The sequence below is a fragment of the Mytilus edulis genome, chromosome 10 (assembly GCF_963676685.1).
Source record: "Mytilus edulis chromosome 10, xbMytEdul2.2, whole genome shotgun sequence".
NCBI lineage: Eukaryota > Metazoa > Mollusca > Bivalvia > Mytilida > Mytilidae > Mytilus > Mytilus edulis.
This window is the reverse complement of record NC_092353.1, coordinates 70,046,798-70,073,510: the sequence shown is the minus strand read 5'-3', so window position 1 is coordinate 70,073,510 and position 26,713 is coordinate 70,046,798. Positions and strand designations below refer to the sequence as shown.

At 31.7% G+C, this 26,713-nt stretch overlaps 1 protein-coding gene across 1 annotated transcript; it reads right to left on the bottom strand.

Annotated features, from left to right (window-relative positions):
- Positions 1-9,377: 9,377 nt before the first annotated feature.
- On the bottom strand, positions 9,378-26,457 carry LOC139491780 (carbonic anhydrase 1-like). The gene is made up of 8 exons (XM_071279637.1): positions 26,396-26,457; positions 24,877-24,912; positions 18,388-18,564; positions 18,034-18,182; positions 16,812-16,883; positions 15,901-15,964; positions 14,118-14,275; positions 9,378-10,879 (listed from the first exon to the last, which is right to left on the bottom strand). The coding sequence occupies exons 1-8, from the start codon at positions 26,415-26,417 to the stop codon at positions 10,583-10,585; spliced, it is 975 nt and encodes a 324-aa protein (XP_071135738.1). The 5' UTR covers positions 26,418-26,457; the 3' UTR covers positions 9,378-10,582.
- Between the last annotated feature and the right edge of the window lie 256 nt (positions 26,458-26,713).

Below are 26,713 nucleotides of genomic sequence, written 5' to 3'. Positions count from 1 at the left end.
AATAAAATCCAGACATCCTAAAAAAAGATCGACCGTATTTGATCGTGAAAGTTCAGGCAACACAGTATTTTGATCGTGATCATATAAATTAGACATAAGATTAATGTTATTGTATTGATTATACGTTTAACTGCTTTAAGTACATTGTGGGTGATTATAAAAAAGAATATGTGTAAAAAAGAAGATTAATCAATTAGATTCTATAGTTCGTTTTTTGATATAATAAATTTTAACCACCACTTAGTTTTCTACAAAATCACTGAACATAAAATTTACCAATAGATCCATTCAATAAGGAAAAGTTAAACTCAATTAATTATAGACCTTTGGCAATTATAAAAGATAATACATAGGATAAGTCCACAAGGGGCGTACCTAGCTAAAGTAATCAACTTTATTTCTAACACTAAATGTATATCAATTGCCTAGTACAGATAGAGGTAGTCTGCCAGGAGTATCTTCCGGAAATAAATTTAATTTGTACCTAAACATCGTTTTATTTTTTGCATGCAGGTTATCACGACCTCCATTGTAGGTCATCTACCTCGTACAGACAACGCTTTAACTCTAAGTATATAATGTACCGACACTGTGAGCCGGATTTGGTGGTATTGCTAACGTGCGTGTTTCGATTTTAGTAGATCATGGGTTCAATCCAAGGCTTGGTCTTAAAATTACCGATAATCACTTGATGCATAATCTCGGCATGAAGATTTCCGCCATCTGAGAGCATTGTTAACGAAAAATGATAAAGTCCGTCCTTTGGAACAGTAAAAATTCCAATTATTTTATTATAATTATTTGTAATATCAGTTTTCACCTGGTCGAACTCAATTCTTTCAGTCTGATGTAAGGTAATCTTGGACGACAGGGTTACATAAAACCCAGGTCTTTGTGAGTGAAGTTCTGAAAAAGCATAAAGGTTGAATCGCTGTTAATGATGATCTATTTATCTTGTTTTCATAATTAGTTAATAATGCAATTGTGATTTTAAAATAATACTTCCATTGAGTACAAGTTTGTTTGAAAATAAAACTTAAAAAACTTACACAAACAAAATATCAAAAATGTAATTCACAACAGATTTTTTTTATTGTAACCGATCAATTTTTTAAATGATGAAATTGCTTGTTTTTTTAAAAAAGAAGCTTTTGACAACTTTTCATATGAATTGTTTTCGAAATAAAATTGCATTAATTTAATCTTAAAGTAAACTATAAAATAAAAACTATTTATTTTTGTATTCAAGTTTTCCTAACAGATATGTCGAAATAATTCGGTGCTAGGTACATTTGATAAAACTTGTATTTTCAAGTAAAAAAATTAAAAGTAAGATGTATTACAGGTTGTTTTATATGTCAAAATGCACTGTTTTTATGTTATTTATATGTTTTTATATTCGGTCAAAGGCTCCTTAGAGCTTGTGTTGCTTATTTGTACTCATGCCGAATCAAAATAAAGTTTTCTTATCTTATCTTATCTTATCTTAAGATGTCAAATCATTCGGAACAGATAAAAATTGTGAGTATCGAAAGTCTTGTAACATTCTTTATTTGCATTGAAGCGATTATCATTGGCCTAATGTTTATATTTTGATTTCTCTCTCTTTTTTCTCTCTCTCTCTGGCAACTGCATGAATTTGTATCTTTTTGTTGATTTCAAATGTATATTGATTTTCATTGTAAAATAAGTAGATGATACTGACATACATGACACTTCATTTTGTACAACATGACGACGATCACTTGAAGCGCTTGACAGTACATGTTTCGGAAAGACCAAATAAAAACGCTTTAACTCTAAGTATATAATGTACCGACACTGTGAGCCGGATTTGGTGGTATTGCTAACGTGCGTGTCTCGATTCTAGTAGATCATGGGTTCAATCCAAGGCTTGGTCTTAAAATTACCGATAATATTCAATAGAAATTGTAACAGTTCTGACCGAATCTTGGTAGGCATTCCCGGTAATGCAGGACGTCACATTCGAGACCACCTCGGTGGCGTGTCAATCTATCACAAATTTGGGTTCTTATTCCAGAAGCGGATCTTATTGTCTTGGGCATTGATATAGTTAAATTGTGTTACCGCATCAGTTTATTTTCAAACGGATCCACGCCTCTATGATATAGATTGAATGTTGATTGTTGCTATTTTCATATTCTGGATATGTATGATGGGAGGCTATATGCTAATGATTATATATGTCTTAACATGTTAGGTGTGTGGTGAACAATTGTTTGTAAGTTCGTCTCTCAAGAGATGACTGACATATTAAGTGTGTTTGCACAGATGAATTTGAGGGTGAAAAATGTTCTTGACATTGTATTGGTTATTCTATATGAATTTTGATTTGATCAGCCTTGTAGCTCTACATTTATAGCATGTTTAAAGATAAGATGTGTAAGTTGACACCATCTGTATATGCACAATCATATAAACATAAACTATAAATAGTTTTGACATCTGTGTATACATATAGATTCATATGACTGCAGCTGTTTGAAATCATAGCAAATAAAGCTCATTATTTTATCAAATACTGTGTATGTCAAAAACAATTGCCACTTAAAAGCTTTCTTTGTTTGTCCTCGATTTAATGTAGTGGTTCAATTAGCATATTTTTCTAAACACGCTTATTGTATGGTCGTCGAAAGATGTAAAAATGTTGTAAGCTCTTGTATCGGGAGATGATTTAAAAATCGAATCTGTGTGAATATATGAATTTGCAGTTGGTAGTCTGACATTGTTTTTTTTTCTCTGTTAGGTCTATATATATATATATATATATATATATATATAAACTATTTGAGTTAAAAGATATCCGACATAGTGAAATTGTTTAGAGGGACGTAATACCAAGAACTCATAAATAATAATGAGTGCACTATAAACAGACATTCATAAAAAAAATCTAATATGTTCCAGAACGTTTAGCAAAAAATGGTTGAGCATACATTTAAAAACATGGTTTTTAGCAGAGCGGATTCAGTAATTCTTATACAATTTACTATCTATTGTTTTTTTAATAATTTTGATTTCATATAAAGTTTATACAATGTACGTATTGTGTTGACATTTTTTCACATTTTCATTATATGTATCGCCACTAGTGTGGCTTCAAGCTTGAATTTTTAATTAGATTCAAAATTTCCTGATCGTATTCTTCCTTACTGTGTTTAGTTTTAACGATTGATTTTGTAATTATAGTAATGTTTTTAAAATGATGTCTTATTTATCCATGTCTTGAATATCTTCAGCAAAAGCCGATCATGCAATATCATCACCGATGCAAGTTGTAAACTATTTGTTCATTTACGTGATATCCAGTTCATCTAGTGAAGCTTTTAAATTAATTTTCTCTTAATTTTCAACTTTTGTATTCTCCCTGATGTATCGAATTTACCATGCAAGTTCCTCAATTCAACTGTACATATGTAGATCAACTGCAGACTCTCAAATGAGATGAATATCTATAAAGCAACAAATCATTTTTTTTCTTTCATCACCTTTTGTAAAGATTTTTTTTATGTTGTATCTAATAAAATTAATTAAAAAATATTATTTTATTTGAGAGAAAGTTTAAACGATAACTGTATTGTTTTCACATTTTCACACTTTCGAAATGTATACCATCTCTTATTTGGCTTCCGGATTTTGCATTATATTCAAATGTCCTTACCATATTTGTTATGTTAAGTTTTAGTTTTAACAAGTTCTCTTTTAACATTTACGTCTTTTAATAGGCTAGCTCTTTTTTCGATATGTCTTGAGGTTCTTAGAATAAACGAATCAATATCATCAATTTTGTAAGTTTTCAACTGTCGGTTTATTGAAGTGATATCTAGTTCAGCTATCAGTGGAGCTTTTAAATTGGTTGAAATAAGTGGCATTATTACTTTCTGCGTTCCGATCTGCATTTACTGTAGGTTAAAAAAGTAATCTTTATCATTGACGTGTTTACATGGGCTTCCTATCTTTTTCAATATGTCTTGAGTATTTTCAGAAAACGAGAAGGATCAATGTCATCACTGATATAACTTTCCAACTGTCGGTTTTGTGACGTGATATCTAGTTCTGCTACCAGAGGAGCTTTAAAGTTGTTTAACATTAGTGGCATTCTTTCTTTTTGAATCAATACTACATGTTACATTTATTGACAAAATCATATATAAAATAAATGAAATTAATTTTTCTCTTCATATTCAATTATTTGTTTCTCCCTTGTCTATACCGGATATGTCGTTGCAGGTTTTTCAATATATATGTACATGTGCAAAACAACTATACACTCTAATTAGAGATGAATATCTATAAAACAACTAATTAGTTTTCTGCTTTAATCACTACTGGTAAACAGAATAATTTGTTATTTTTTAAATATAGATATAAATTTAGAAATATTATTTTAATTAAAAAGAAAGTGGGTCATGCAAGGAAGACCTTGTTTTTGTTGTTACTGCCCACTGGATTTATTATGATCTTACTTTCCATCACAGACTTAGGTTAATTTTGTTAACTTTGTCATGCTAACCAACTAATAAACGGTTATACTCACCTAAGTCGGATTTGTATTCGTTAATAAACAGGCACAACAGAAACATGAATAAATAGAAAAAAAATATTGAAAACACCGTAACGAACTGGTTTTTTTTCACTTTCTTAATTCCTATTTAGAGTTTGCAAATACTTGTTTTTTTTTGTGATTTCCTCTTAATAGAGATCTATTGTTTATGAAAATAGTCTCATTACCCGTTTTAATTTTCCATTTTATTATTCGAAAATGTTCTCATATTCCAAAAGACCTATACTTTTCAGTTTGGTCTTGTGTTATTTTGGTTCACACTGCTTGTTGTTTAATCTAGACAAAGAGGAAGTAAGTGTTATACCGCATTAGTTGGAAATGACTATCTTTGTTGCAGGTCACTGTCTCACCGTCAATTTTTTCTCTAGTAAATTAAGAATCCCGAAAATGCTGAATATCCTCCCCCATGAATGGTCTGAGCACCTCTTCCTGGCATGTGACGTACAAAGATTGAATCTCCCTGCTTACAGGAAATCACTACGTTAATTGCTGCTGACACGCAGTCGGAATGTCCATAATTCAGGCCAATACTAAGATGATTCTGCATAATCTCGGCATAAAGATTTCCGCCATTTGAGAACATTGTGAACGAAAAATGATAAAGTCCGTTCTTCGGAACTGTAAAAATTCCAGTTAGTTTATTATAATTATTTGTAACATCAGTTATCACCTGGTCGAACTCTATTCGTTGAGTCTGATGTAAGGTAGTATGGGACGACAGAGTTACATAAAACCCAGGTCTTTGTGTGTGAAATTCTGAAAGACATGAAGGTTAAATTACGCTGTTAATGATGATCTGTTTATCTTGTTAACATAATTACTTTGTAAATTAGTCATTTAAACATGTTTTAATGAATGCTACCATTAAGTATGTCTGAAAATATAGTAATTAAACATGTTAAAAAACCTAAACAAACCAAATATTCAATATTGTTAATCAATAAATTATGATTGTTTTCGAAGGGGCAATTGTAACAGTTTTACAGTTCAGCAGTTGGAGTTTTTACTGCACTTCGGTATTCCTGTTGTTCCTTTGTTTTTCCTCATATAGATGATATGTTTCCCTAGGCCTTGGTTTGGTATTGGAACTAGTGATCGATTTTTGACTTTTTAACTCCGGTAAACTATTGTTGCCTTTATTTAAATTATGGGTTAGCTTGTGTTAGATAAATGATATTCAATCACTTACGAACTTTTGGGCTGGGAAAGAAAAATTGTGTATGAGGAATTATAACCGAGATCTAGTAAATGTTTGTCTGAACTTACATGTATCCTTACATTTAACAAAAAGTAAAATCACAAAAATACTGAACTCCGAGGAAAATTCAAAACGAAAAGTCCATAATGAAATGGCTAAATTGAAAGATCAAACACATCAAAGGAATGGATAATAACTGCCATATACCTGACTTGGTATCGGCATTTTCTTGTGCAGAAAAAAAATCACAAAAATACTGAGTTCCGAGGAAAGTTGAAAAGGATCGTCCCAAATCAAATGGCAAAATCAAAAGCTCAAACACATCACAGGAATGGACGAAAACTGTTATATTCCTGACTTGGTACAGGCATTTTTTCCTATGTAGAAAATAGTGGATTAAACCTGGTCTGATAGCTAGCTAAACCTCCCACTTGTACGACAGTCGCATAAAATTCCATTATGTAAACAACAGTGTGGGAACAAAACGAAGACTTAAAAGATATTTCTTACCTTGCTGATCATTTTAGTGATTTCGTGTTTTTTATCTATCATCAGAAAAAATAATCTTCTAACTATCATTGTTTTCATGATAAACGACAAAAAAAAACGATATCGTAAAATTCGTAATTTATGGGCAATAACTCCTATAAGAATTTGTCTAACAGTTCTGACTTATATATGGACAATTGGTTGAGCTCATTCTCCTGAACATGTTGTTTCCTTTCAGATTTTCTTTATTCATAACGGTTCTATAAATAATAGACAAAACTTGCTTTTTACCCCTATGTTCTAATTTAAGCGATGTCAGTTGGTAGGCAGGGTATCTGACGTTTTTAGCTAGATATCTTAATGATGATTGTGGACAAGTTTAATTAAATTTGTCTCAATAGTTTCAGAGAAGATTTTTGTAAAAGATAACAAAATTTTACAAAAATTTCCGAAATAACTCCGAAGGACAATAACTCTTACAGGAGTTACTTTTGATAACTATTTACACCACTGGGTCGATGCCACTGCTGGTGGACGTTTCGTCCCCGAGGGTATCTCCAGCCCAGTAGTCAGCACTTCGGTGTTGACATGAATATCAATTATATGGTCATTTTTTATAAATTTTCTGTTTACAAAACTTTGAATTTTTCGAAAAACTAAGGATTTTCTTACCCCAGGAGTAGATTACCTTAGCCGTATTTGGCACAACTTTTTGGAATTTTGGGTCCTCAATGCTCTTCAACTTGTATTTGTTTGGCTTTTTAACTGTTTTGATTTGAGCGTCACTGATGAGTCTTATGTAGACGAAACGCGCGTCTGGCGTATAAAATTATAATCCTGGTACTTTTGATAACTATTGACTTATTTTGAGATCTGACTTTGCTTAACAATTTTACTGTTTACAATTTATGTCTATCTGTCATGATATTCAAGGTAATAACCCCAAAAAGTAAAATTTCCCTAAACTTATCAATTCTTAGTCAGCAACCCATCAACAGGTTGTTTGGTGCGTCTGAAAATTCCAGGGCAGATATGTCTTGACCTGATGAGCATTTTCATCCCGTCAGATTTGCTTTAGATGCTAAATAGTTTCAGAGCTAAAAGCCAAATACTGCATTTTACCCCATGTTATATTTTTAGCTATGGCGGTCATCTTCGATGATTGGCGGGGTTATCAGTTATATTTTTTAAACTAGATACCATAGGGTGATTTATGCCAAGTTTGGTTCAATTTGGCCAAGTTGTTCAAGAGGAGAAGATTTTTCTTAAAGTTTACGGATGGCGACGGACCCCGGACGAGTACGTACGACGGGCGACAATAAGACATTTGCAAATACTAGTATCATGGTAAAGCTAAAAAATGTTCTCGGCTTGGATTATTTACCTGTTTTAATCTTATCCAATTCTACTTTCACTTGATTAAGTTCCTGTTTCGTTGATTCTAAGTCCACTTTCACTTCTTTTACTTCCTTTATTTCTTTTTCATGTTTAGGTAAATCGTTTTTTAATTTGAATATTTTTTGGTCAACAGTGTATCCATAAAATGCACCAATCACAATAACTACAGACAGTAGCAAAACAACCAAATGATTCTCCATTACCATTGTGTTTCAAAACATCATATGTCCTTATTAGTAACATTCACGGATGAATGATATGTTTAAATATCGTTTTAACATAGAAGTTTAAAGTCCATGAGGGTCTGGCTGGTGGGGTCTTCAGTTCTTTACTCTTTAAATGTTTATTTTTTTTTCTCTTTTCTTTAACCTTTAAAATGTTAAATGTTAATATTTTTTTCTCTTTTCTTTATTTTTTCGCCAGTGATTTTCTCTTTAGATTTTGTTTTGGGGTATTTATTGATTTTGGGAACAAAGAATTCACATACATGTCATCTTATATATTTTATTTAATCAAACCGACAAGCATAATTATTTGTTTACGCTATTAATAAAAACTATTTGTATCTATCAACTAATTAATCGAGAATTTAAGATGTTTGGTGTTTTGATCTTAAAAATAGTATTGATCTCATGCCTGTAAAAAAACATGTTTAATATGACAATAACAATCAAAACCAAGGAGTGAACAAAGACTAACAAAACCAAAGACATTTACATCAACAGTTATAAATAATAATGAATCAATTACATCAGTGAAATCTCTATAATACATTTAAACAATCAGTCAAATAATCATATAAGTAAGTATATATGTATACCCATATAATAGTACAGCAGAGTATGACAAAATATAAGCAAAACTTTTTGTTGGACAGATTGAGATTGAGGATGCAATTGATATCAAAAATAAGATATGACGTACATTTTCGGACTTGAAAATTATTTGAACCTATCGTTGAATATAGGAATTTTCTTTGTCAACTAACAAAAAAACTATAAAAATTATGTCTGACAGCCTTGTCTAAGTTTTAAAATGGCCATCGCATTTTAAATGTAGGTTAAAACAAGATGGTAGACATTATCCAATACCAAAACTGCGACTGATTAATCCGACAAAGTTTAAAATGTGTCCACATTTGTCTGCGGTTGGTTGACATAAATTTGTCAAACTCTAATTGGTCCATCGAACCAAACTTAATCCTTCCTCTATTTTTAGTCTTTTAAACAGGAAAATGTTTTCAACAGAAAGTTATTTTTTTCTTATTTGTACTCTTTGGAATAATATGTGTACTAAGAAAAATATATTTTATTACAAGGTACATGTATCACCAGCGCAGTAGTCAGCACTTCAGTGTTGGTATGAACCTCAATTATATGGTAATTTTTATAAATTTCCTGTTTAAAAAAGTATGATTTTTTCGAAATAATAAGGATTTTCATATCCTAGGCGATAATGATTTTGGCAGTATTTGGCACAACTTTTTGGATTTTTTAGTCCTAAATGCTCTTCAACTTCTTTGATCTGAGCGTTACTGAGGAGTCTTATGTAGACGAAACGCGCGTCTGGCGTATGAAATTATAGGCCTGGTACCTTTGAGAACTGTTTACAAAATACCAGGACTCAATTTTTTTCTGCTTATTCGTCGGTGGAGTGATAATAAGTTTCGCCGATTTAATTTAATTGCAGAAATATAACTTATGAATGAAATGCGGACATAATTTTCATTTTTTCCTGTTAAAAAATGATGTCGGTTACATCAATTTATTTTGCGCGACATTGTACCGCGAAAATCTATTTTCACTCTTGAACACACTCATTTCCTGCAAGAATATATGTTTCCATCCTGTCTGTAGCGAGATATTTTTTGTTCGGTTCTTACAAGATTATACCATTCTTTAAAAGAAATACTCTTTCCCCTTTCCGCTTAACAGAATATCAAATGATTGCTCTCTAAGCTATTGATCTTTTTCCATGAATAATGCTAAAACTAAAAAAGAACAAGAATGTGTCCCAAGTACACGGATGCCCCACTCGCACTATCATCTTCAATGTTCAGTGGACCATGAAATTGGGGTAAAAACTCTAATTTGGCATTAAAAGTAGAAAGATCATATCATAAGGAACATGTGTAGTAAGTTTCCAGTTCAAAATTTTTATGCAGGTGGAAAATTGTAAACAATAGTTCCTGTAATTTTTGTACACAAGAAGAGGATTATGATCACTTCTTTATGCTGTGTCCGTATTTAAAACTTTTTTGGATTAAAATAGATGAAGTTTTAAAGAACAGTAAAATAACGTTTAAGATCAAACTAAGACACTTGGTATTTGGGTATAAAACTTCTGACGAAGAATATTTTGACTTTAACTATTTTTTAACAATTGTTGGTTTTTCAATTTACAAAGCCTATTATATATCTAATCAAAAGACAAAAATGTCAATGTGTTTCACAATTTTTCTCAATGAGTTCAATAGAAGAGTATGTTTGAAAATTAAAAGTAATTTTTTAGCAAATATTAGAAAACATATGAATAGTCATACTACCCTGAGTGATTAGTGGATTGTGCCAGGGAACATCAGGAGGAGCTTGGACTCCTGAAGGATATTGTAACAACCCAATATTTCAAATAAATATTTAATTATGTAAAAAAAAAAAAAGTTTCAAGTTCATTGGACTTCAACTTCATCAAAAACTACCTTGACCAAAATCTTTAACCTGAAGCGGGACGAATGAACGGACGGACGGACGAACGGTACGACGGACGAACGGACGGACGAACGAACGGACCCAGAGACCAGAAAACATAATCCCCTTCTACTATCGTAGGTGGGGCATAAAAATGATACCGTACCAATCAATTTTATCAAGACAACTTTCTTCTGTATTTTTTTTAATAATTAACTTTGTTAACTAGGGTTCATCAACCATGTCAACATGATTTTGGTAGTAAAAATCAACCCATAAACACACGCTGTTATCGGATCTAGATGTTGACTGGGAATATTTCTTTTGACTCTTTCCTCTCCTATATCCATGGTTGATGCATCTGTCATTAGAATCAAATCGACGGTAATTTTCATAGTTTCTCATTCGAGGACAGCTAAGCGTTACTTTACGTTGCCACAATGGTTGAACAGGCCTATATGTATCCACGATATTGTATTCAAACATACTCTGAGTTCCCATCAAGGCCCGGAATGCATTTATCTACAATGAACCATATGTATTGATAAAAAAACACAAGTTTGTAATTTTGCTAAGTAAAATTTCATTTGTTTTATAATTGCATGTTTAAATACTTGACATCTTATTGGTTGAAGTATCAATTAAGATATCTTATTTATAAGTTTTTAAATTGAGTGTGTAGGGAAAGATAAAAATCCTTAGTTAGCTTGCTTGTTAGCTGAACCGTGAAGTCATTATTAGGTTAGGCAAACTACCCTCTTTTAAGAATAGACCAGTCCGACAAACATCAAATCTATCTGTATGTAAGACTAGACTACTTCGAAAGGAGGTGGTAGTTCTAACCTAATTATGAATTAACGGTTCAGTTAACAAGCAAGCCAACCAAGGATTCTACTTTTCTTTACACACTTAACGCAATCGGCTGTAATTAGATATCATTAATCGTATCTCTTCCTGTTTCTATAAGAGTCTGGGTGGGGTTTAAAAATAGAGAATAGTGACACCAACAAATGAAAGAAATAGAGAATAACGAGGTGCTAAAATATATATAAAGAATAGAGAATAATTTGTAAAACTTAAAAAGAATAGAAAATAATATGTAAAATTTAAAAAGAATAGAGAATAAATTGTGAAAATAAAGAATGGAGAAAAATGGCTTCAAAGTTTAAAGAAATATTTTAAATAGTTTTACACACTTGATGGTCCAAACAAACATTGTTTTATGCAAAGACACTTTTTTCAGTTTTAACTGATAAATGTTAATGACTCAGCAAATTCCGAGTATTGTTCTTTATTAATTTTTTTCACAAGCTAGCATTCTATCATATACATATAGATTAAAACATGGGAGGATTTTGACCATTGGCTAATGAGGGGTCTGATATGACAAATCACATGTTTTTTATCATATACTTCAGCAGAAGACATACGGACTTTTTTTAACTTTGAAAAATGGATTTAGTTTAATATTTGTTTTGCATTTGTTAATAATATACTTTTCTGTTTCCTAAGATTGGATTTTTATCATACTTAGTTATGTTTTTCACTAAAATGTGCCAATGAGGTGTATTTTCCGGAATTTGAAGGATGACATCGAAATGCTATGCGATAAATTAACGTAACTTATCGGTCGTCCCACTGTCTATATCACTCTGCTCAGTTCTTAATAAATATGCATCTTGTCTATATACCAGCTTTGATTATTTGGATATTACTACCAATGTTCCCTTTTTCGTACTATGAACATCAAAATTATTTCATTTCTCCTTAAATACTGTTCTTTCACCTGTACAGCAAGTTTTATCTAGGCTTAGTCCAAATAATTATGACGTCTTGAAAGGCTATTATATTTTTTTTCTTTGACGCCTTACTTCGTCATTATATATTTTTTTTAATAACTGGATTTAAGTATGGCCGTTGCAATTTGGGTACTCCTCATTACGGAATCCTGGATCGTTTGGAGGTCTGTTCAGACCAATTTTGCTCTGTTCAATATGGAATCAAAATCAAAGTTTTATGTTGTCGATACATAGTAAACAAAGTAACACAAGCTCTAGTGAGCTTTTAAAATCGACATTTTTTTTCAAAATTCAAAATCAAATTGGTGTTAACAATGATACCTCTACAAAATAAACACAGAAAGGAAAATTTTGTCGAAATAATAAAAAAACGTAGGTGATTTTTTTTCAAAATAGGTGCAATTTATACTATTGTAACTATACATATTGTTTTGGTGAATTATTTGTAAAAAAAAATAATGATAATACATTGTATTAATCAATTCATTATGAGCTCTCTTATTTGGGAATAAAACATCCCTCTTTTAAACGCTTTGTCGATTACCACTGTGCCTGAAGTGAAATACATAAATAGATATCAGAACGTGGACGTGATAGAAAGCCTAATTTAGAACATTGTCTAGTCTAGAAGAAAGCCGGGAAGGAAATATGTAAGTTGAGTTAAAAGTGAAATAATACTTAAGATTTGCATCATATACGGCTTGCACATTCAATGCACGGAACTGCTCACGACAAACAAATGCTGGCCCCTCGTCATCCTTTGGATATATGTTTTTGTAATTCTTGAACAGGCAAATTCATCCAATGACCCTCCTCCTGACTTTGGAAGTGCTAAGAGATGTATTGCATTTACTAGCACTTGTCGCCCTATTAACGCCATGTAAGTCCGCCAGTTCTTATCATTTATTATATGGGGTTCGTGTTGTTTATTCTTTAGTTTTTTATGTTGTGTCATGTGTACTATTGTTTTTCTGTTTGTCTTTTTCATTTTTAGCCATGGCGTTGTCAGTTTGTTTTAGATTTATGAGTTTGACTGTCCCTTTGGTATCTTTCGTCCCTCTTTTATAGGAACCACATCCCATTTCCGTAACTTGGTCTAACCATAGTCCCCCAGCCAAGTACACGATAAAATAGCAGTAGTAAGTTATGCCAGGATTTACCTATTATCCACGATCATTAATTACGACGGCTTTGTGAAACGGCTGTAAAACCTAGGATTTATTAACGATGGTTGTCACTATGGATCTAATGACACGTAGACTTCCGAAGGCTTTGTAAAACGGTGGCCATGTTTCCTTTACGAATTAAAAACGTTTAGAATGATGCGAAAATCGGAATATTGTCGATTAAATTTATAAGCTTGATTTTTTCAATCGACTGATAAATTTAGTCGATTTGGCGTTCACACGGTCCGATTCCAGTCAAAACGTCGAATGGAAATAGCGTACGTTTCGATTTCAAAACGATGTTTCGACTTGACATTCGACTTCAGATTTTAGTGTTCACACGGTACGATTTTAGTCGAAAGCAGGTGCACAGGTAAAAATCGAATGAAAATCGAATGGAAAATCGTATCGTGTGAATGCACCTTTAGCCTTTATATTTTTTTCTTTGACGCCTTACTTCGTCGAAGTAATGCGTCAAAGAAAAAAAATATAATAGCCTTTCAAGACGTCATAATTATTTGGACTAGTAATCTAGGCTAAGCATTACTTGTATTGTTTCATTGTTGATATTCACCCCACATGTACCAAGTGTTAGATTAGTTGTATTGATATTAAAGAAATTTTCACACAGACGAACAAGTATACGTAATGACAAAATATTTTCTTTTACCTGTGTAGGATATGACGCAGCTTTTAAAGGAAGCAATAAATATTCTTACATCTTCTTATGTTTTTACAGTAATTGCAAATTGGAGTAGTTAAATAATTTTGATACAAAAATGATATTTTATTTACCTGATATTCAGACATAGAAATGCTTTGTTCAAAAATGGTCCAAATAATATTCTCAGTACATGGAGGTGTTGTAAAACTTCCACAATATCGGTACCAACAGGTGGTTGATTCCGGGAAGAGATCTATGACTGGAAATTTGTCGAGGACTATCTTACTACCTGTAAATCAAAATATTTTGCAAATAAAACTGTTAATAGAATCATATTCAAAACAGTGTAGCTGTGGCCATTGATTGACAACCTTAAATTATCCTATTGACTGGGGCAGATTAGGTGAACGTGTGTCTGTAACGACAACTGCTCACTACTTACTTATTATGGAATTTAAACTGTGGGGTCACCAAAGGTTCTTAACGCCTTTAATATTAAAATAGTTCGAAAAATTAATCAGGAATAACTTTATGTTTTGATTTATATTATTGATATAAATCAAAACATCGTGTTATTCCTGATTAGTTTTTCTAATTTCTTTATTTAGGTGTTGAGAACCTTTTGTGACCTCACAGTTTAAGTGCCTTTAACAAGTACATAGTGAGCAGCGGTTGTTACAGCGAACGTTCACATAATCTGCCCCAGTCAATGGGATAATTTAAGGTTGTCAATCAATGGCCACAGCTACACTGTTTTGAATATGATTCTATTATTAATTGAATTTTTTTATGATTAGTTAAAACTTGATCACATGTACATTTGTATCTTCTCAGTTTGCACACCAATAGTTTTTGAATAATAGTGTAACATTTATAGCCTTTGGTTGAGGTCAATATGATTCTCTTAGGTCGATATAACCTCGTATCGACCTCATACAAAGGCTATAATTATAAATACATCATAAAATATTCCATAGAACTGAAGGAATTCTGTGGACGTTATTTTTGTATTGACTAACTATCGCTGATTATTGTTTCAATTCAACATGTCTATAACGGGCTAATGATTCCCTATAGGGTCATTCTGGTAAGGTTGGATGACTGTTGGCCTTTGCTCAACAACATTGCATTATTAGGCAAACTTCTCGTATACAGTTTAATATGCAATTTAATTCTTATATAATGGATCACATGTAAAAGTGTATTTACATTGGGCGCAATGACGTAGTTTATTTTAAAGAAGAAGAACAAAAATGTCTCCATCCAACCTACTACTTTCGCTTTAGACTGTGTCTGCGGTCGCACCCATTTCCGAGACAATTATCAACATGCAGTCAGAAATAACATGGGTCAATGGCTTAATTAAAGATTCAAAATTAATAAATTATTCTTCTTTTTAAAACATGGTAGAAATAATCACCAAAAAATGCCACAATTTATAAATGTTAGAGGCATAACTGTCATAGGTCAGTAAATTGAACGAGGAAAATGCAAAAAGAATTTCATAACTTTATTAGTCTTAATTTGAATAGAATGGTTCAAATTTCAGCAATGATTTATATTAAACAAATATATTGCATGGTACGTCAGCTAGAACCTTATCGGGAAAATCTCTGCAAGTAATTGGATAATATGCTGCTTGGATTACAGATGAAAACGAGAGCGAGGCTCGGGTGCAGGTAGTGGTATGGCATCCATCAAACATAGACAAAAACTCATTTAAATCTTAGATGCTTTATATATCTCATTCAAATATTAATAGTATAAATAACATAGTTTACTGAAAATATGCCGCATTGCCTTTAAATTTAATTCTGTTTAATTTATTGAACATGGTATTTAATCTTATCAAAATCTTTTCTTTTGGTTTTCAGTACTTATGTGTGCCGAAAAGGTTGTCTCTCTTTCACTTACCTGGTGAGGGTATATATGGGAGCATTGACACTATTTCGTCATAATTAGAATTGTGTTTGCCAGCCTGTAACGAGAATCATCTGTCATTGAAGTCATAAAATCACTATAAAAAAAAACAATTATAAAAATGATTATCAAATGAGATGTTATTTGTATCACAGGTATGTTTTTCATATGTCGAAATACTGTACTTTTATCTGTGTTGTGCTTCTGTACCAAGTAGGGAATTTGGTGTTTGGAGAAGACTTTACTTTGGAGAAGACGTTTTGGAGAAAGCGTTACTTTGGAGAAGACGTTTTGGAGAAGGCGTTACTTTGGGAAAAAACGTTACTTTGGAGAAGACGTTAATGATTTGAAAAACTTGTGTCCAATCCATTTGTCCTTTTTTGAATAATAAAATATGTTTTAACTAGTCAATTTTGAGGGTTTTAAATACAAAGTCAAATTCCATAAGGACTTTAATCCGATCACATTCGAAAATATTCATGCTCTCTGTACGTTGAAGAAACCTTTCAATAAAAACTTGACAGGATTAAGGGTTACCTTGTACAAATAAAAGCCTGCTTCTACTTATAACACATCCATTTACCCATAGCCGGGTAAGTCGTCCAACTAGTTATTCCTACTTTATTATTTTTTTTTTCTTGTCTTGTGTTGATAGACATTTCTCTTGAGTCAACAAGTAATTAATAATCAATTCAATGGATACCCTACCTTCGTTATAAATTTGTATTTAAAGGGGCATGTGTCACCTCTTGAAGGTATCAGTTTGTTGTTTGTTTTCTGTCTTATTGGTGTATAGCCTATGTGTCTTTTTATTTATTTGCCTTAATTTCATATACACAATACTTATAACTTTGTAAACTCTACTTTGATTTTTAGGTATTTATACGAGATAAAAATGACCTTACATAAATTAGTACTGAAATCACTGCTCGTAATTCTACTGGTCCATTTCCAGTTGTGACAAAATCAAAATGGACCTGAAATACAACATGTATATAAATGGCTTTGGTATGGTTTTACATTAGTGTTTTTTGGGGTCCTTTATAACTTGCTGTTCGGTATGAGCCAAGGCTCCGTGTTGAAGACCGTACTCTGACCTATAATGATTTACCTTTATAAATTGTGACTTGGATGGAGAGTTTTCTCATTGGCACTCATACCACATCTTCTTATATCTATATAGGTTCAGTAAAAGTTCATACACCAAAGAAAGGGATCATCACATCTTTCAATGACACGTTCGTTTGTGACCAACATTTGCATAATGTTCTGTTAAAAAGTATTAATGAAAGTAAGTATTTAAATGAGGTTCTATATTTTTTTTGGGGGAAGGGGGCTAATTCGTTACGCCATTTTCTCTATCATTTTTCACCGTTATATTATATTCTTTACTTTATGACATCGTATGATTTTGTATTCTTTTTGTTCTTTTCTCTTTATATTTAATATTTTTATATTAATAACATTTTTTTTTTCAAATTTGTCCTGTAGCGTTCCTAGTAAGGGTTAATCCAGAAAAGCGCTAAATACGCATGAAATTATAAAGTGTAATTTTCATTTTATTCTCTATTTTCCCCATTATTCTCTATTATGTTAATCCATCCTGAACTCATAAAAACTTTTAGGGTATGTTTAGGTTCAGTGTATTTATAGTCATCTGGTCTGGACAATTTATAAAGTGTGTCGTCTAAATATACAAGGAGCCTTTTTCAACTGATTTGTATATATAGGTTTTTTTATGTTGGTACTGCTATAACCACTGTCCCAGATTAGGTGAGGGTTAAGCGCTTAAAAACATGTTTAACCCCGCCATATTCATTATGTGCCTGTCCCAAGTCAGGAGCCTGCAGTTTAGTGGTTGACGTTGGCTCAGGTCTGTCTTACATGTTTTTCGTAAACTGTTTTGTTATAAATTAGGCCGTCAGTTTTCTCAATTTAATTGTTTCATATGTTTTCATATCGGGGCCTTTTATAGCCCACCATACGGTATGTTTTTTTTTTTCACTGTTGAAGGTCGTACGGTTGCTTACATCCACTTCATTTGAACATTTGTGGATAGTTGTCTCATTGGCAATCATACCAAATCTCCATATTTTTATAAGGAGAACAATAACCAAATTTACTTACTTCCATGGCATATCGGTGTCCATTTATTGTATGTTCTGAACCCCATTGGCTATTACTCCCCCAATGGAAATGCAATTCGTTAAGTTGAAGGGGTTCCTGAAGACCTCCTCTTTTAATCAATGGCTGGCGATCAGGAAAGTCTATTATAACTAAAAACGATAGAATATAGTAAAAAGGTTTAAAAGAAAGAAAATAACAACACAACAGAATAAAAACATCTTACAACAAAAGTTTTCTAAATTATCATAAGTATAATTCAAATTCGATAATAGTTTTGTGAGTATTTATTTTGCAAACTGTTGCGAAGAATATTTGCTTCCATAAATAAAATATTTGTTTAAGGAATATGTTTACCTGCATGACCATTGTTTCTCATCTCCATTTTTACTCGTTCTGTATCTTCTAGATCCGAGAAGTCAAACGGGACAATTCTGTTGTTTTTTACCACATCTTTCGTTTTAATATCGACAGGTGACTGCCTTTTACTAATGCACATTTCATTGCCTTCCAAGCAATGCCAAAATGATGGCGCTAGAAAAAAAATAATGACAATAACATTTGCAAAAAGGCATTTAAGAAAGACTGAATTTAAAAAATTTTCCTTTTTTTCAGTGATGGTTTCTGTAATAAGAATCAGTAGCACAAAGTCAATATTCTCTGCTTTTACTTTTGGATTTAGTTATTCACTTTTTTTTTTTTGAAATAATGCACATGAAACAGAAGAGGTGTGATTAACAAAAGTAAGGACCAATGAAAAAAAAACGACAGAAAAAAAAGAAAAAAAACGACGTCCAGACATACAAAATTAAATGATTAAAACATGGTCTTCTTCAAATAGATATGTGTCTATATACGCTTAATGTCACTTTTTTTAACACAGTGCATGCATGGTTGGTTAATGTCATTTTTGGTATTTGTTGTTTATTTTAATGTATCTGGAGTGACATTGATGACACTCAGATTGTCGAACATTTGAATAATACTTTATCACAACTCTTTTTTAAGATGTTGTCAAAGGTAAAGTTACCGTAAATGGGCTATATCACAGATTTTTGTAAAATTTTTAATACAACGTTGGCTCTTTGAACTTTAACTGAATAATTTGATTTTCAGTACCGGCGCATATATGAAATGCTTGCCACTGAACATTGAACCAAGTAAAATCAATACCACACATCGTTTCATATATAAAAATCAATCTACAGATGATTAAGCATTTCTTAGTTAGACTCTCTTGTGTGATAGTTGGCAGACAGACAGATTTATTCAAATACAAAATGTTCATGCATTGAAATATTTCATTTGAAATAAAAAAAAAAAAAATAACATCCTCTTAGTCAACGAGTTTATTTCCATTGGAGGTAAAAAAAAATCCGAAGCATTTCCGAGTCTGAATATTTCACAAACAAATTTAAAACGATGTATTGTATTGTTGATGACAGTTTTATCCGCGGCAAAATATTATAAAATGATATTCAAAATATTGCATTGAAAGACATATCCTTAAATAACTTTAATGGATATGTATATGAAAAACCAAAAGTAGCTTTGCTTTCGAATTTAAGTGTGGCGTCCAGTTGAAAGAATTAGTATATACATTATATGTCTTTTTCCTGATGATTTGGTCGGATTGTTGTCTCTTCTGCAATTTCCTGTTTTCATTTTATTCGTTTTGGTAAAGTATGCTATTCAAAAATAAGCGAAAGGAGATGTTAGTACGGTGGCTTCATCAAAAACTGAATAAATTTGTTTTTGTTGAACATGAGTTTAGTGTCCCATGCATACAACATAATAAATCATCATATAGAGATCAAGGCAGCAGATATAGTCAATAGAATCTTATTGTATTTGCCTGTGTTCTATCAATTGAAAAACCTTGATGTGAGGCATGGTTCCTGACATCAGAAAAAAAGAATGAAATATTGGCCACTGGACGTTAAGCAATCAAATATCAATCCTCACCTTTCCGTGAAGAGTTCACAATTATTTGTCATTTTAAAATCTCAAAAAATCTCAAAAAAAAAGAGTTGGAAACACGCTATTACATTATAAGTAAAAAATATTACAAACATGCAGACAATTTGAAATACCATATACATGTTTATATACCTATATGAAGTTATTTTCTTTCAGAACGACAGGTCATTCTTTTTCAGAATCAACCCGGACGATACCATGTTTCAGTGATATATGCACCAAGGCATAAAATAATGACCTGTGTGAGGTCATTATTTTCCTATGATTTACTTCAAAACTTTATTCGTCTAATAGTTTTTTGTTGCCGATTTGGAAATTTATTTTTTAAAGTTCAATCGATGATAGGTGTAAAAGAAACCGTCATTGTAGTCCCGCATTTTAATTTTAGAAACAAATAACGTGAAGTTTTGTTGATTTATCGCTACAATAAGAAACATTATCATATATGTCAGATGAATTTTAATGTAGTCTTTCATAAAATAAATCTTTAAAGACCAAACAGCCTATTCATTTCTACCAGTGATTTTTCCTTAAAATTTTGTGTGAAGGTATTTCATGATTTGAGGAACAAAATATGATGAAAAAAATTGGGGGTCACCGACTTAGTTTTGTCGCTATAGCAACCTCAGTTTCGTGTTTTCCCGAATATTAACATAATATGTGCTTGTTATATAAACTCTCCAAAAAATACTTTATATCAAACCTACAAGCATAATTCTTGTTTCAGGTTAAACAGTAGATTTGTATCAAATACAGGTTCAAGAGTTTTAGACTCGTATTGTTTTGATCTTTAAAAATATGATTTATTTCATTCCCGCCAAAAATAAAACGTAAAAATGAAAAACGTTTCCAGTATTAAAAAATATCTACCAGTGATTTCTTCATAACAATTTCAAGAAGGAAAGTGCCATGTGTACTCTTCAAAATAAAGCAATAAAAAGTGTATGTCACCGACCTTTCAAAAAAGTTATGAGTGATTTTCATGTTTTTTTCTCGTTCATTTTGAAGAAAAGAGTTGTCTTTCTTCAGAACATTGCATCTGACGTCATAGTACAAACTTTCCTTGCTGGCGCACTATTTGAAAAAAATCGCAAATTGGACGTTTGAAACCCACATTTAAATTTCCAAGAATGACAACTATATTCACCTACTTTATTATCCGGTAATACAAGAGATTAAATGCATGTGTCAGTATCAGATCTTACGATGTTGCCGCACAATATTAACCTTCAGAAACACCATCCGTCGGAATGGAAAATTGTTTAAAATAACCTTTCACGCCGCTTTTGTTAGAAAAGTCTGTTTTTGTCCTCTACCCCTCATTACAAATTATTGAAAATAAAAAAAAAGAGATGAAAGATGGCACTGGCTAACTACAGAGTGTTTGACTATATCAGACTAGATGTGTGTGGGTTTTTTTTTTTCGCGTCAATTTCAGAAGTTTGCCGTATCGAACTCATTTGCTACTGTTGACAGATGGATATACAAAAGCACGGACGGACTTCTTCATACCATTATTTTTTCCCGATTAAGACGAACGCACAGACATTATTCCATCTAGTTTGTGAATTCATTATTTCTGAATATTTAAGATATAAGGAAATTAAAATTATAGGTATAATATATGAATTAAAGTTTTTGATTCTAAAACGTTATACATCTATCATAAAATACAATCCCTGTTATTACTTCCTCACGTGTTTTGAATAAACGAGACAGTAAATATAAAATACAAAAAGTTTTTAATTCAAAAATGTATTTAGAAATAATTTGTCTGTTGAAAACTATTTGAAAATTACAAAGTAAGATTTCTCCAACAGGATAAATTATTATAAAGCAAAATTATTGAAAATAAAAATAGAAATGAAAGATGGCTAACTGGTTAACTTAAGAGTATTTGAATATACCAGACTAGTTGTGCTTGTTTCTTTTTCGCGTCAATTTCAGAAGTTTGCCGTAACGAACTCATTCGGTACTGTTGAAAGAAGGACACACAAAAGCATGGACGGAGTTCTTTATAACATTATTTTTTCCGACTAAGACGAACGTTTAGAAATTATTGCATCGAGTTTGTGAATTCATTATTTTAGAATATTTAAGATATAAGGAAATTAAAATAATAGGTATAATATATGAATGAAAGTTTTGGTTCTAAAACGTTATACATCTATCTTAAAATACAATCCTTTTATTACTACCTCGTGTGTTTTCAATAAACGAGACAGTAAATATAAAATACAAAAAGTTTTTGATTCAAAAATTAATTTAGAAATAAGTTTCCGTTGAAAACTACAAAGTAAGATTTCTCCAACAGGATAAAATATAATAAATCTAAATTGCTCATTTTGGAAATTAAAACAAAGAAAAGGTTGTTGCCGGCATTGAAAATCGAAATTTGTTTTCAATCTTTCTTCACAGTTGTAGCTAAATGAAAGGGAGCGATTTTATGTAAGATATTATTCTTGGAGCAATTGTTTTTGTCATAAGTTAAATTTACAACAATTTAGTTTTAAACACCGAAAATTTAGATTTTAACTCACATTCGCTGAGTATTAGTTTTATAAATATTTTTTGCCTTACAGCTAATTTCCTAATGCATGTAGGGTAAAACTTTGGTTGGCTTCCTTGCTTTGTTTGTATAAATGTTTACTCAAGCTCTGTAATTAAGATTGACATTTTTATATATAGGTATGTAAACCTGTACGTATGCTATTCAATTGAATTGGACGTTATCAAAATATAATTATACAAAATATACAAACAACGCAAGCAGGCAAACCAAAGTGTTGATCTACATACATTAGGAAATTAGCTGTAAGCTTCAGTGAATTTAGACAATATTTTTATCATTTCTCCTTAAGACAATTTGAAATGAAACAAATGACAAACAAAAATGACCCTTTGTCATCATTTTATTTTTACTATAAGATTTTGTCAAATAAGCAGTATGATAAATAAATTTTAACTTCATTGCAAGATCGGACATTATTTTACGAGAATCATCCAGACATCAGTTACATGCACATGTTGCCAGTATGTCAAAACTTTTAGGAATAATTGATTATCGGCCAAACCTTGTGAATACTCAATTTAAAAAAAAAATTAAATTGAGACTAAAATTAGAAGGATCATTGCATAAGGAACATGTTTACTAAGTTTTAAGTTGATAGGACTTCAATTTCGTCAAAAACTACCTTGACCAAAAACTGTAACCAAAAACTTTAACCTGAAGCGGGACAGACGGACGAACGAACGGACGCACAGACCAGAAAACATAATGCCCATAAATCGGGCATAAAAAAAACTTTCACATAACCTGTACACAATCGGCGCAAACGAAAGACAAAATCTACGCAAGTGAAGATGAAAAAAATGAAATGCAGATTGACGCAAATATAAGACAAAATCTACGCATGTGAAAGAATAAAAAAAAATGAAATGCAGAACGGCGCAAATGCAAAAAGTCGAGATCAAAATTTATATTTTATCATTTTTATTAGAACGAAGGTTAAATATAGTGTAGTTTCTTATGTGTCCATATGTGTTAAATTTCCACAGGATATTAAAGTAGCCTGACTCATAATAGTTCCTCTTTTCTTGGGAGACGTAGCGTACCTACGTAGCGTATACCATGTTGGAATTCGAGAAAAACGCGAAATAGGACGTTATAATTTGAAGTTTTTTCATTGCTAGAAACAACGTCATAGAGCTTTTATGTCACTACCAAGTTGCGTTAGCTGATGCGCATAAACAAAAGGCTGTTTGGTCTTTAACGTCCAGTGGCAAATATTTCATACATGTTCAGAACGATACAGACTGAATAGGAAATCATACTGTGACCTACATGTATTTATATTCGTCTTCGTGTCAGTTCTTAACTTTTTAAAATTTATGTATACCTTTTACTCTATCAAATGATCAACTAATAAAGTAATCTTATATTCTATTGAATAACATTAACGTAACTCACGAAAGGGCTGGGTGCGGAGGTATATAATTATATCCTGATTATCTTTTAATAAAATGCATTGCTATTCAAAAGACAATATTTCTGAATTTTTCATTCGATTCAAGTAAAATTGTTAAAAAAAAATCCGCGATAGAAATAACATAACAAATAGGAAAAAAAACATACCCCCTCCGCCTTTTCCATAAGCTAAGTGGTACAATAAACTACTTACAATGTGTCTTGTATTTGTCATACACCGTTTCACATTCTAAATGAGCCGAAGGGCGTATTAAAACCTGAACGCATTAGAAAGGAATATCCCACTTTAGTGTTGTCGGTAAAATAGGATACTAAAATTTACAAATCTTTATAAAATTAATATTTGTTGACGGTATATAAGTCAGATAATGCGCATATTTTAAGGTTTTTCTTGTCGTAGAACACACCTTGGGGTGACACCCCTCGGTGTGTTGTACGTCAAGAAAAACCTTAAAATATGCATTATCCATAACATAGTCACCTTATGTGAAAGAATTCAAGCTGTAGCATTTCAGAAAGGAAATAGATAAATATGCATAAAATTTTGTTTTTTGTAATTTTTTCAATTTCAGCTAAATTTCAACGAGTCAAAATTGACTAAAATCTGTGAAATAGACCATTTATTGTTCAATGTCCTTAACATCAGTATTTTTTTTTATTACTGTTGCATTTATTTAGACTTTGAAAGATTTTTATGAAGTAATTATTATATATGCTTTATATTACCAAGACCCCAATATGAGAGGGTGTTGATTGGGTGTTTACATAATAGAGAAAATGAACCAAAAAAACAAAGAATAGAAAATAGTGGCCTAGAAAATTGAAGAATACAGAAATGAAGGACCCCCATCTAAACCCTCATTTCATTGTATACTTACGAATACCGCGTTGATAATATCCCCATTCAGCTGAACCTAAAGGAGAAAAGTATATATATATATAATTCGTTCAAACATCAACCCAACAATGTTAGAAGCAAAATTGCGTTAGCAAATTTTTTTGTTCTTCCCTCGCCGGGATTCGAACTCATGCTACTGAGATATCGCGGCACCAAATCGCATTGCACTATGCCCGACGCCTTAGACTACTCGACCACCAAGGCTCTTAAAAAAATAGCTTTCGGTGGCCGGGCGTTACCTTAAAGTTTCCTCGTCAGTTTTAATCTAGCGTCGTAACACAGTACATGATATATAAGGCATGAAGATGGAATTGTAACAGATCAGCTGAATTATCTATTGTAAAGGATCCTTAAAATTAATGTAAGATACAATCACAGAAATAATTATATTAAAAGTACGTCTAAAGCAGTGACGACTCTACAACAGATTAATCAATCAGCAGTGATGGTAATGCAAGGCTTACAATACATGCTGCATATATAATTTGTATAAACATCAACCGAACAATGTTAAATCTTCTCTCGCCGGAATTCAAACTCATGCTACTGAGATATCGTGGCACCAAATCGCATTGCACTATGTCCGATGCGCTAGACCACTCGACCACTGGCACCTAGGCTCTTATATATGTATAGAAGTGGTTACTTTTTTTCTTTTAACCAAATCTTAGATGGTATATTATAAACACTAATTTCTGAATAAAACAATCCAAATGACATCATGGTTTTGCGATGATTTGTACAAATATTGATCTAACTTAGATGGCAGGCAGCCCTAAGTTTACACACTGCTATTGTAAACAATTATTGCTCCCAAATAAAATAAAACAAGATTTCATCACTTTTTATCTGCAGCATTTTCCGTCACATATGTGTATTGTACGTGCGTTTTATTACTACTAATTATGGTACGGATGGTGCATGCATGAATGACTATCAGTCCCCAAGGTTACCCCCATATTTTCATTCAGGCCAAAATTTACAGCATGTTTTAAAGCACAAACTCCTAATCATTTCGACACTTTCCTTTTCTATTTGCTATATCTAAGACTTAATGTTAAGAGCTTGATATATAAACACATTATCATTGCCTGAAAATGATAAATACATTATGATATAAGTTTATTGAAAAATGCACATTTATACCCCAATGGGGTTGAAGACATACATAAATCAACAAATTAAGTTGACAATACATAATAAAAAAACAGTAAAAGAATAAAATATTATATATACATAATAAAAAAACAATAAAAGAATAAAACATTATATACATATGTATCTATCATTCAGTTGTTGAGTCCACCCTCCTCAGTGACCATGACTTTTAACAAATCAAGCAGCATACTGCACAATTGACGGACACGAAAGACGTACAAATGATGCTTTTGCTGCTCTAACATCAAAGGTGCAAGTTTGTCTTTATTCTAGAATTTATCTAAATAAAAAAGACTTTTTCCCTTGGGAGGATTTATTTTTTTAAATAACCAAAGACTTACCCTTAATTGCTTGAAACAACATTAGTTGTATACAGAATAAAAGAAACGCAGCACTTGAATCCATCTCAATTTTAAGAGCTTTTTCATGCGATTTTAATTTTCAGAAATTGAATTTCAATGAATTATTATCAATCCTCTATTTGTATATATGCAACATGTTGGGTGGCATCCTTGCTAAGTCTCAGTATTATCAGCCAATAAGATCAGATGATGAAGCTAGTCCATTTGAATTGTAACTAACATGTGTTTTGGGCAATGTTTAGTAGAGCGGATCAGAAATTGTCTTTTGGTGTGAAATCCTCATAAAAATGTAGTTAT

Coding starts and splice junctions, on each gene's coding strand:
- LOC139491780 (XM_071279637.1), bottom strand. CDS start 26,417: ATGTTGTTTCAAGCAATTAAGG. Junction 16,884..18,033: donor GACACCGATATGCCATGGAA/GTAAGTAAATTT, acceptor GTTGTATTTCAG/GTCCATTTTGATTTTGTCAC. Junction 15,965..16,811: donor TGATTTCAGTACTAATTTAT/GTAAGGTCATTT, acceptor TTCTCGTTACAG/GCTGGCAAACACAATTCTAA.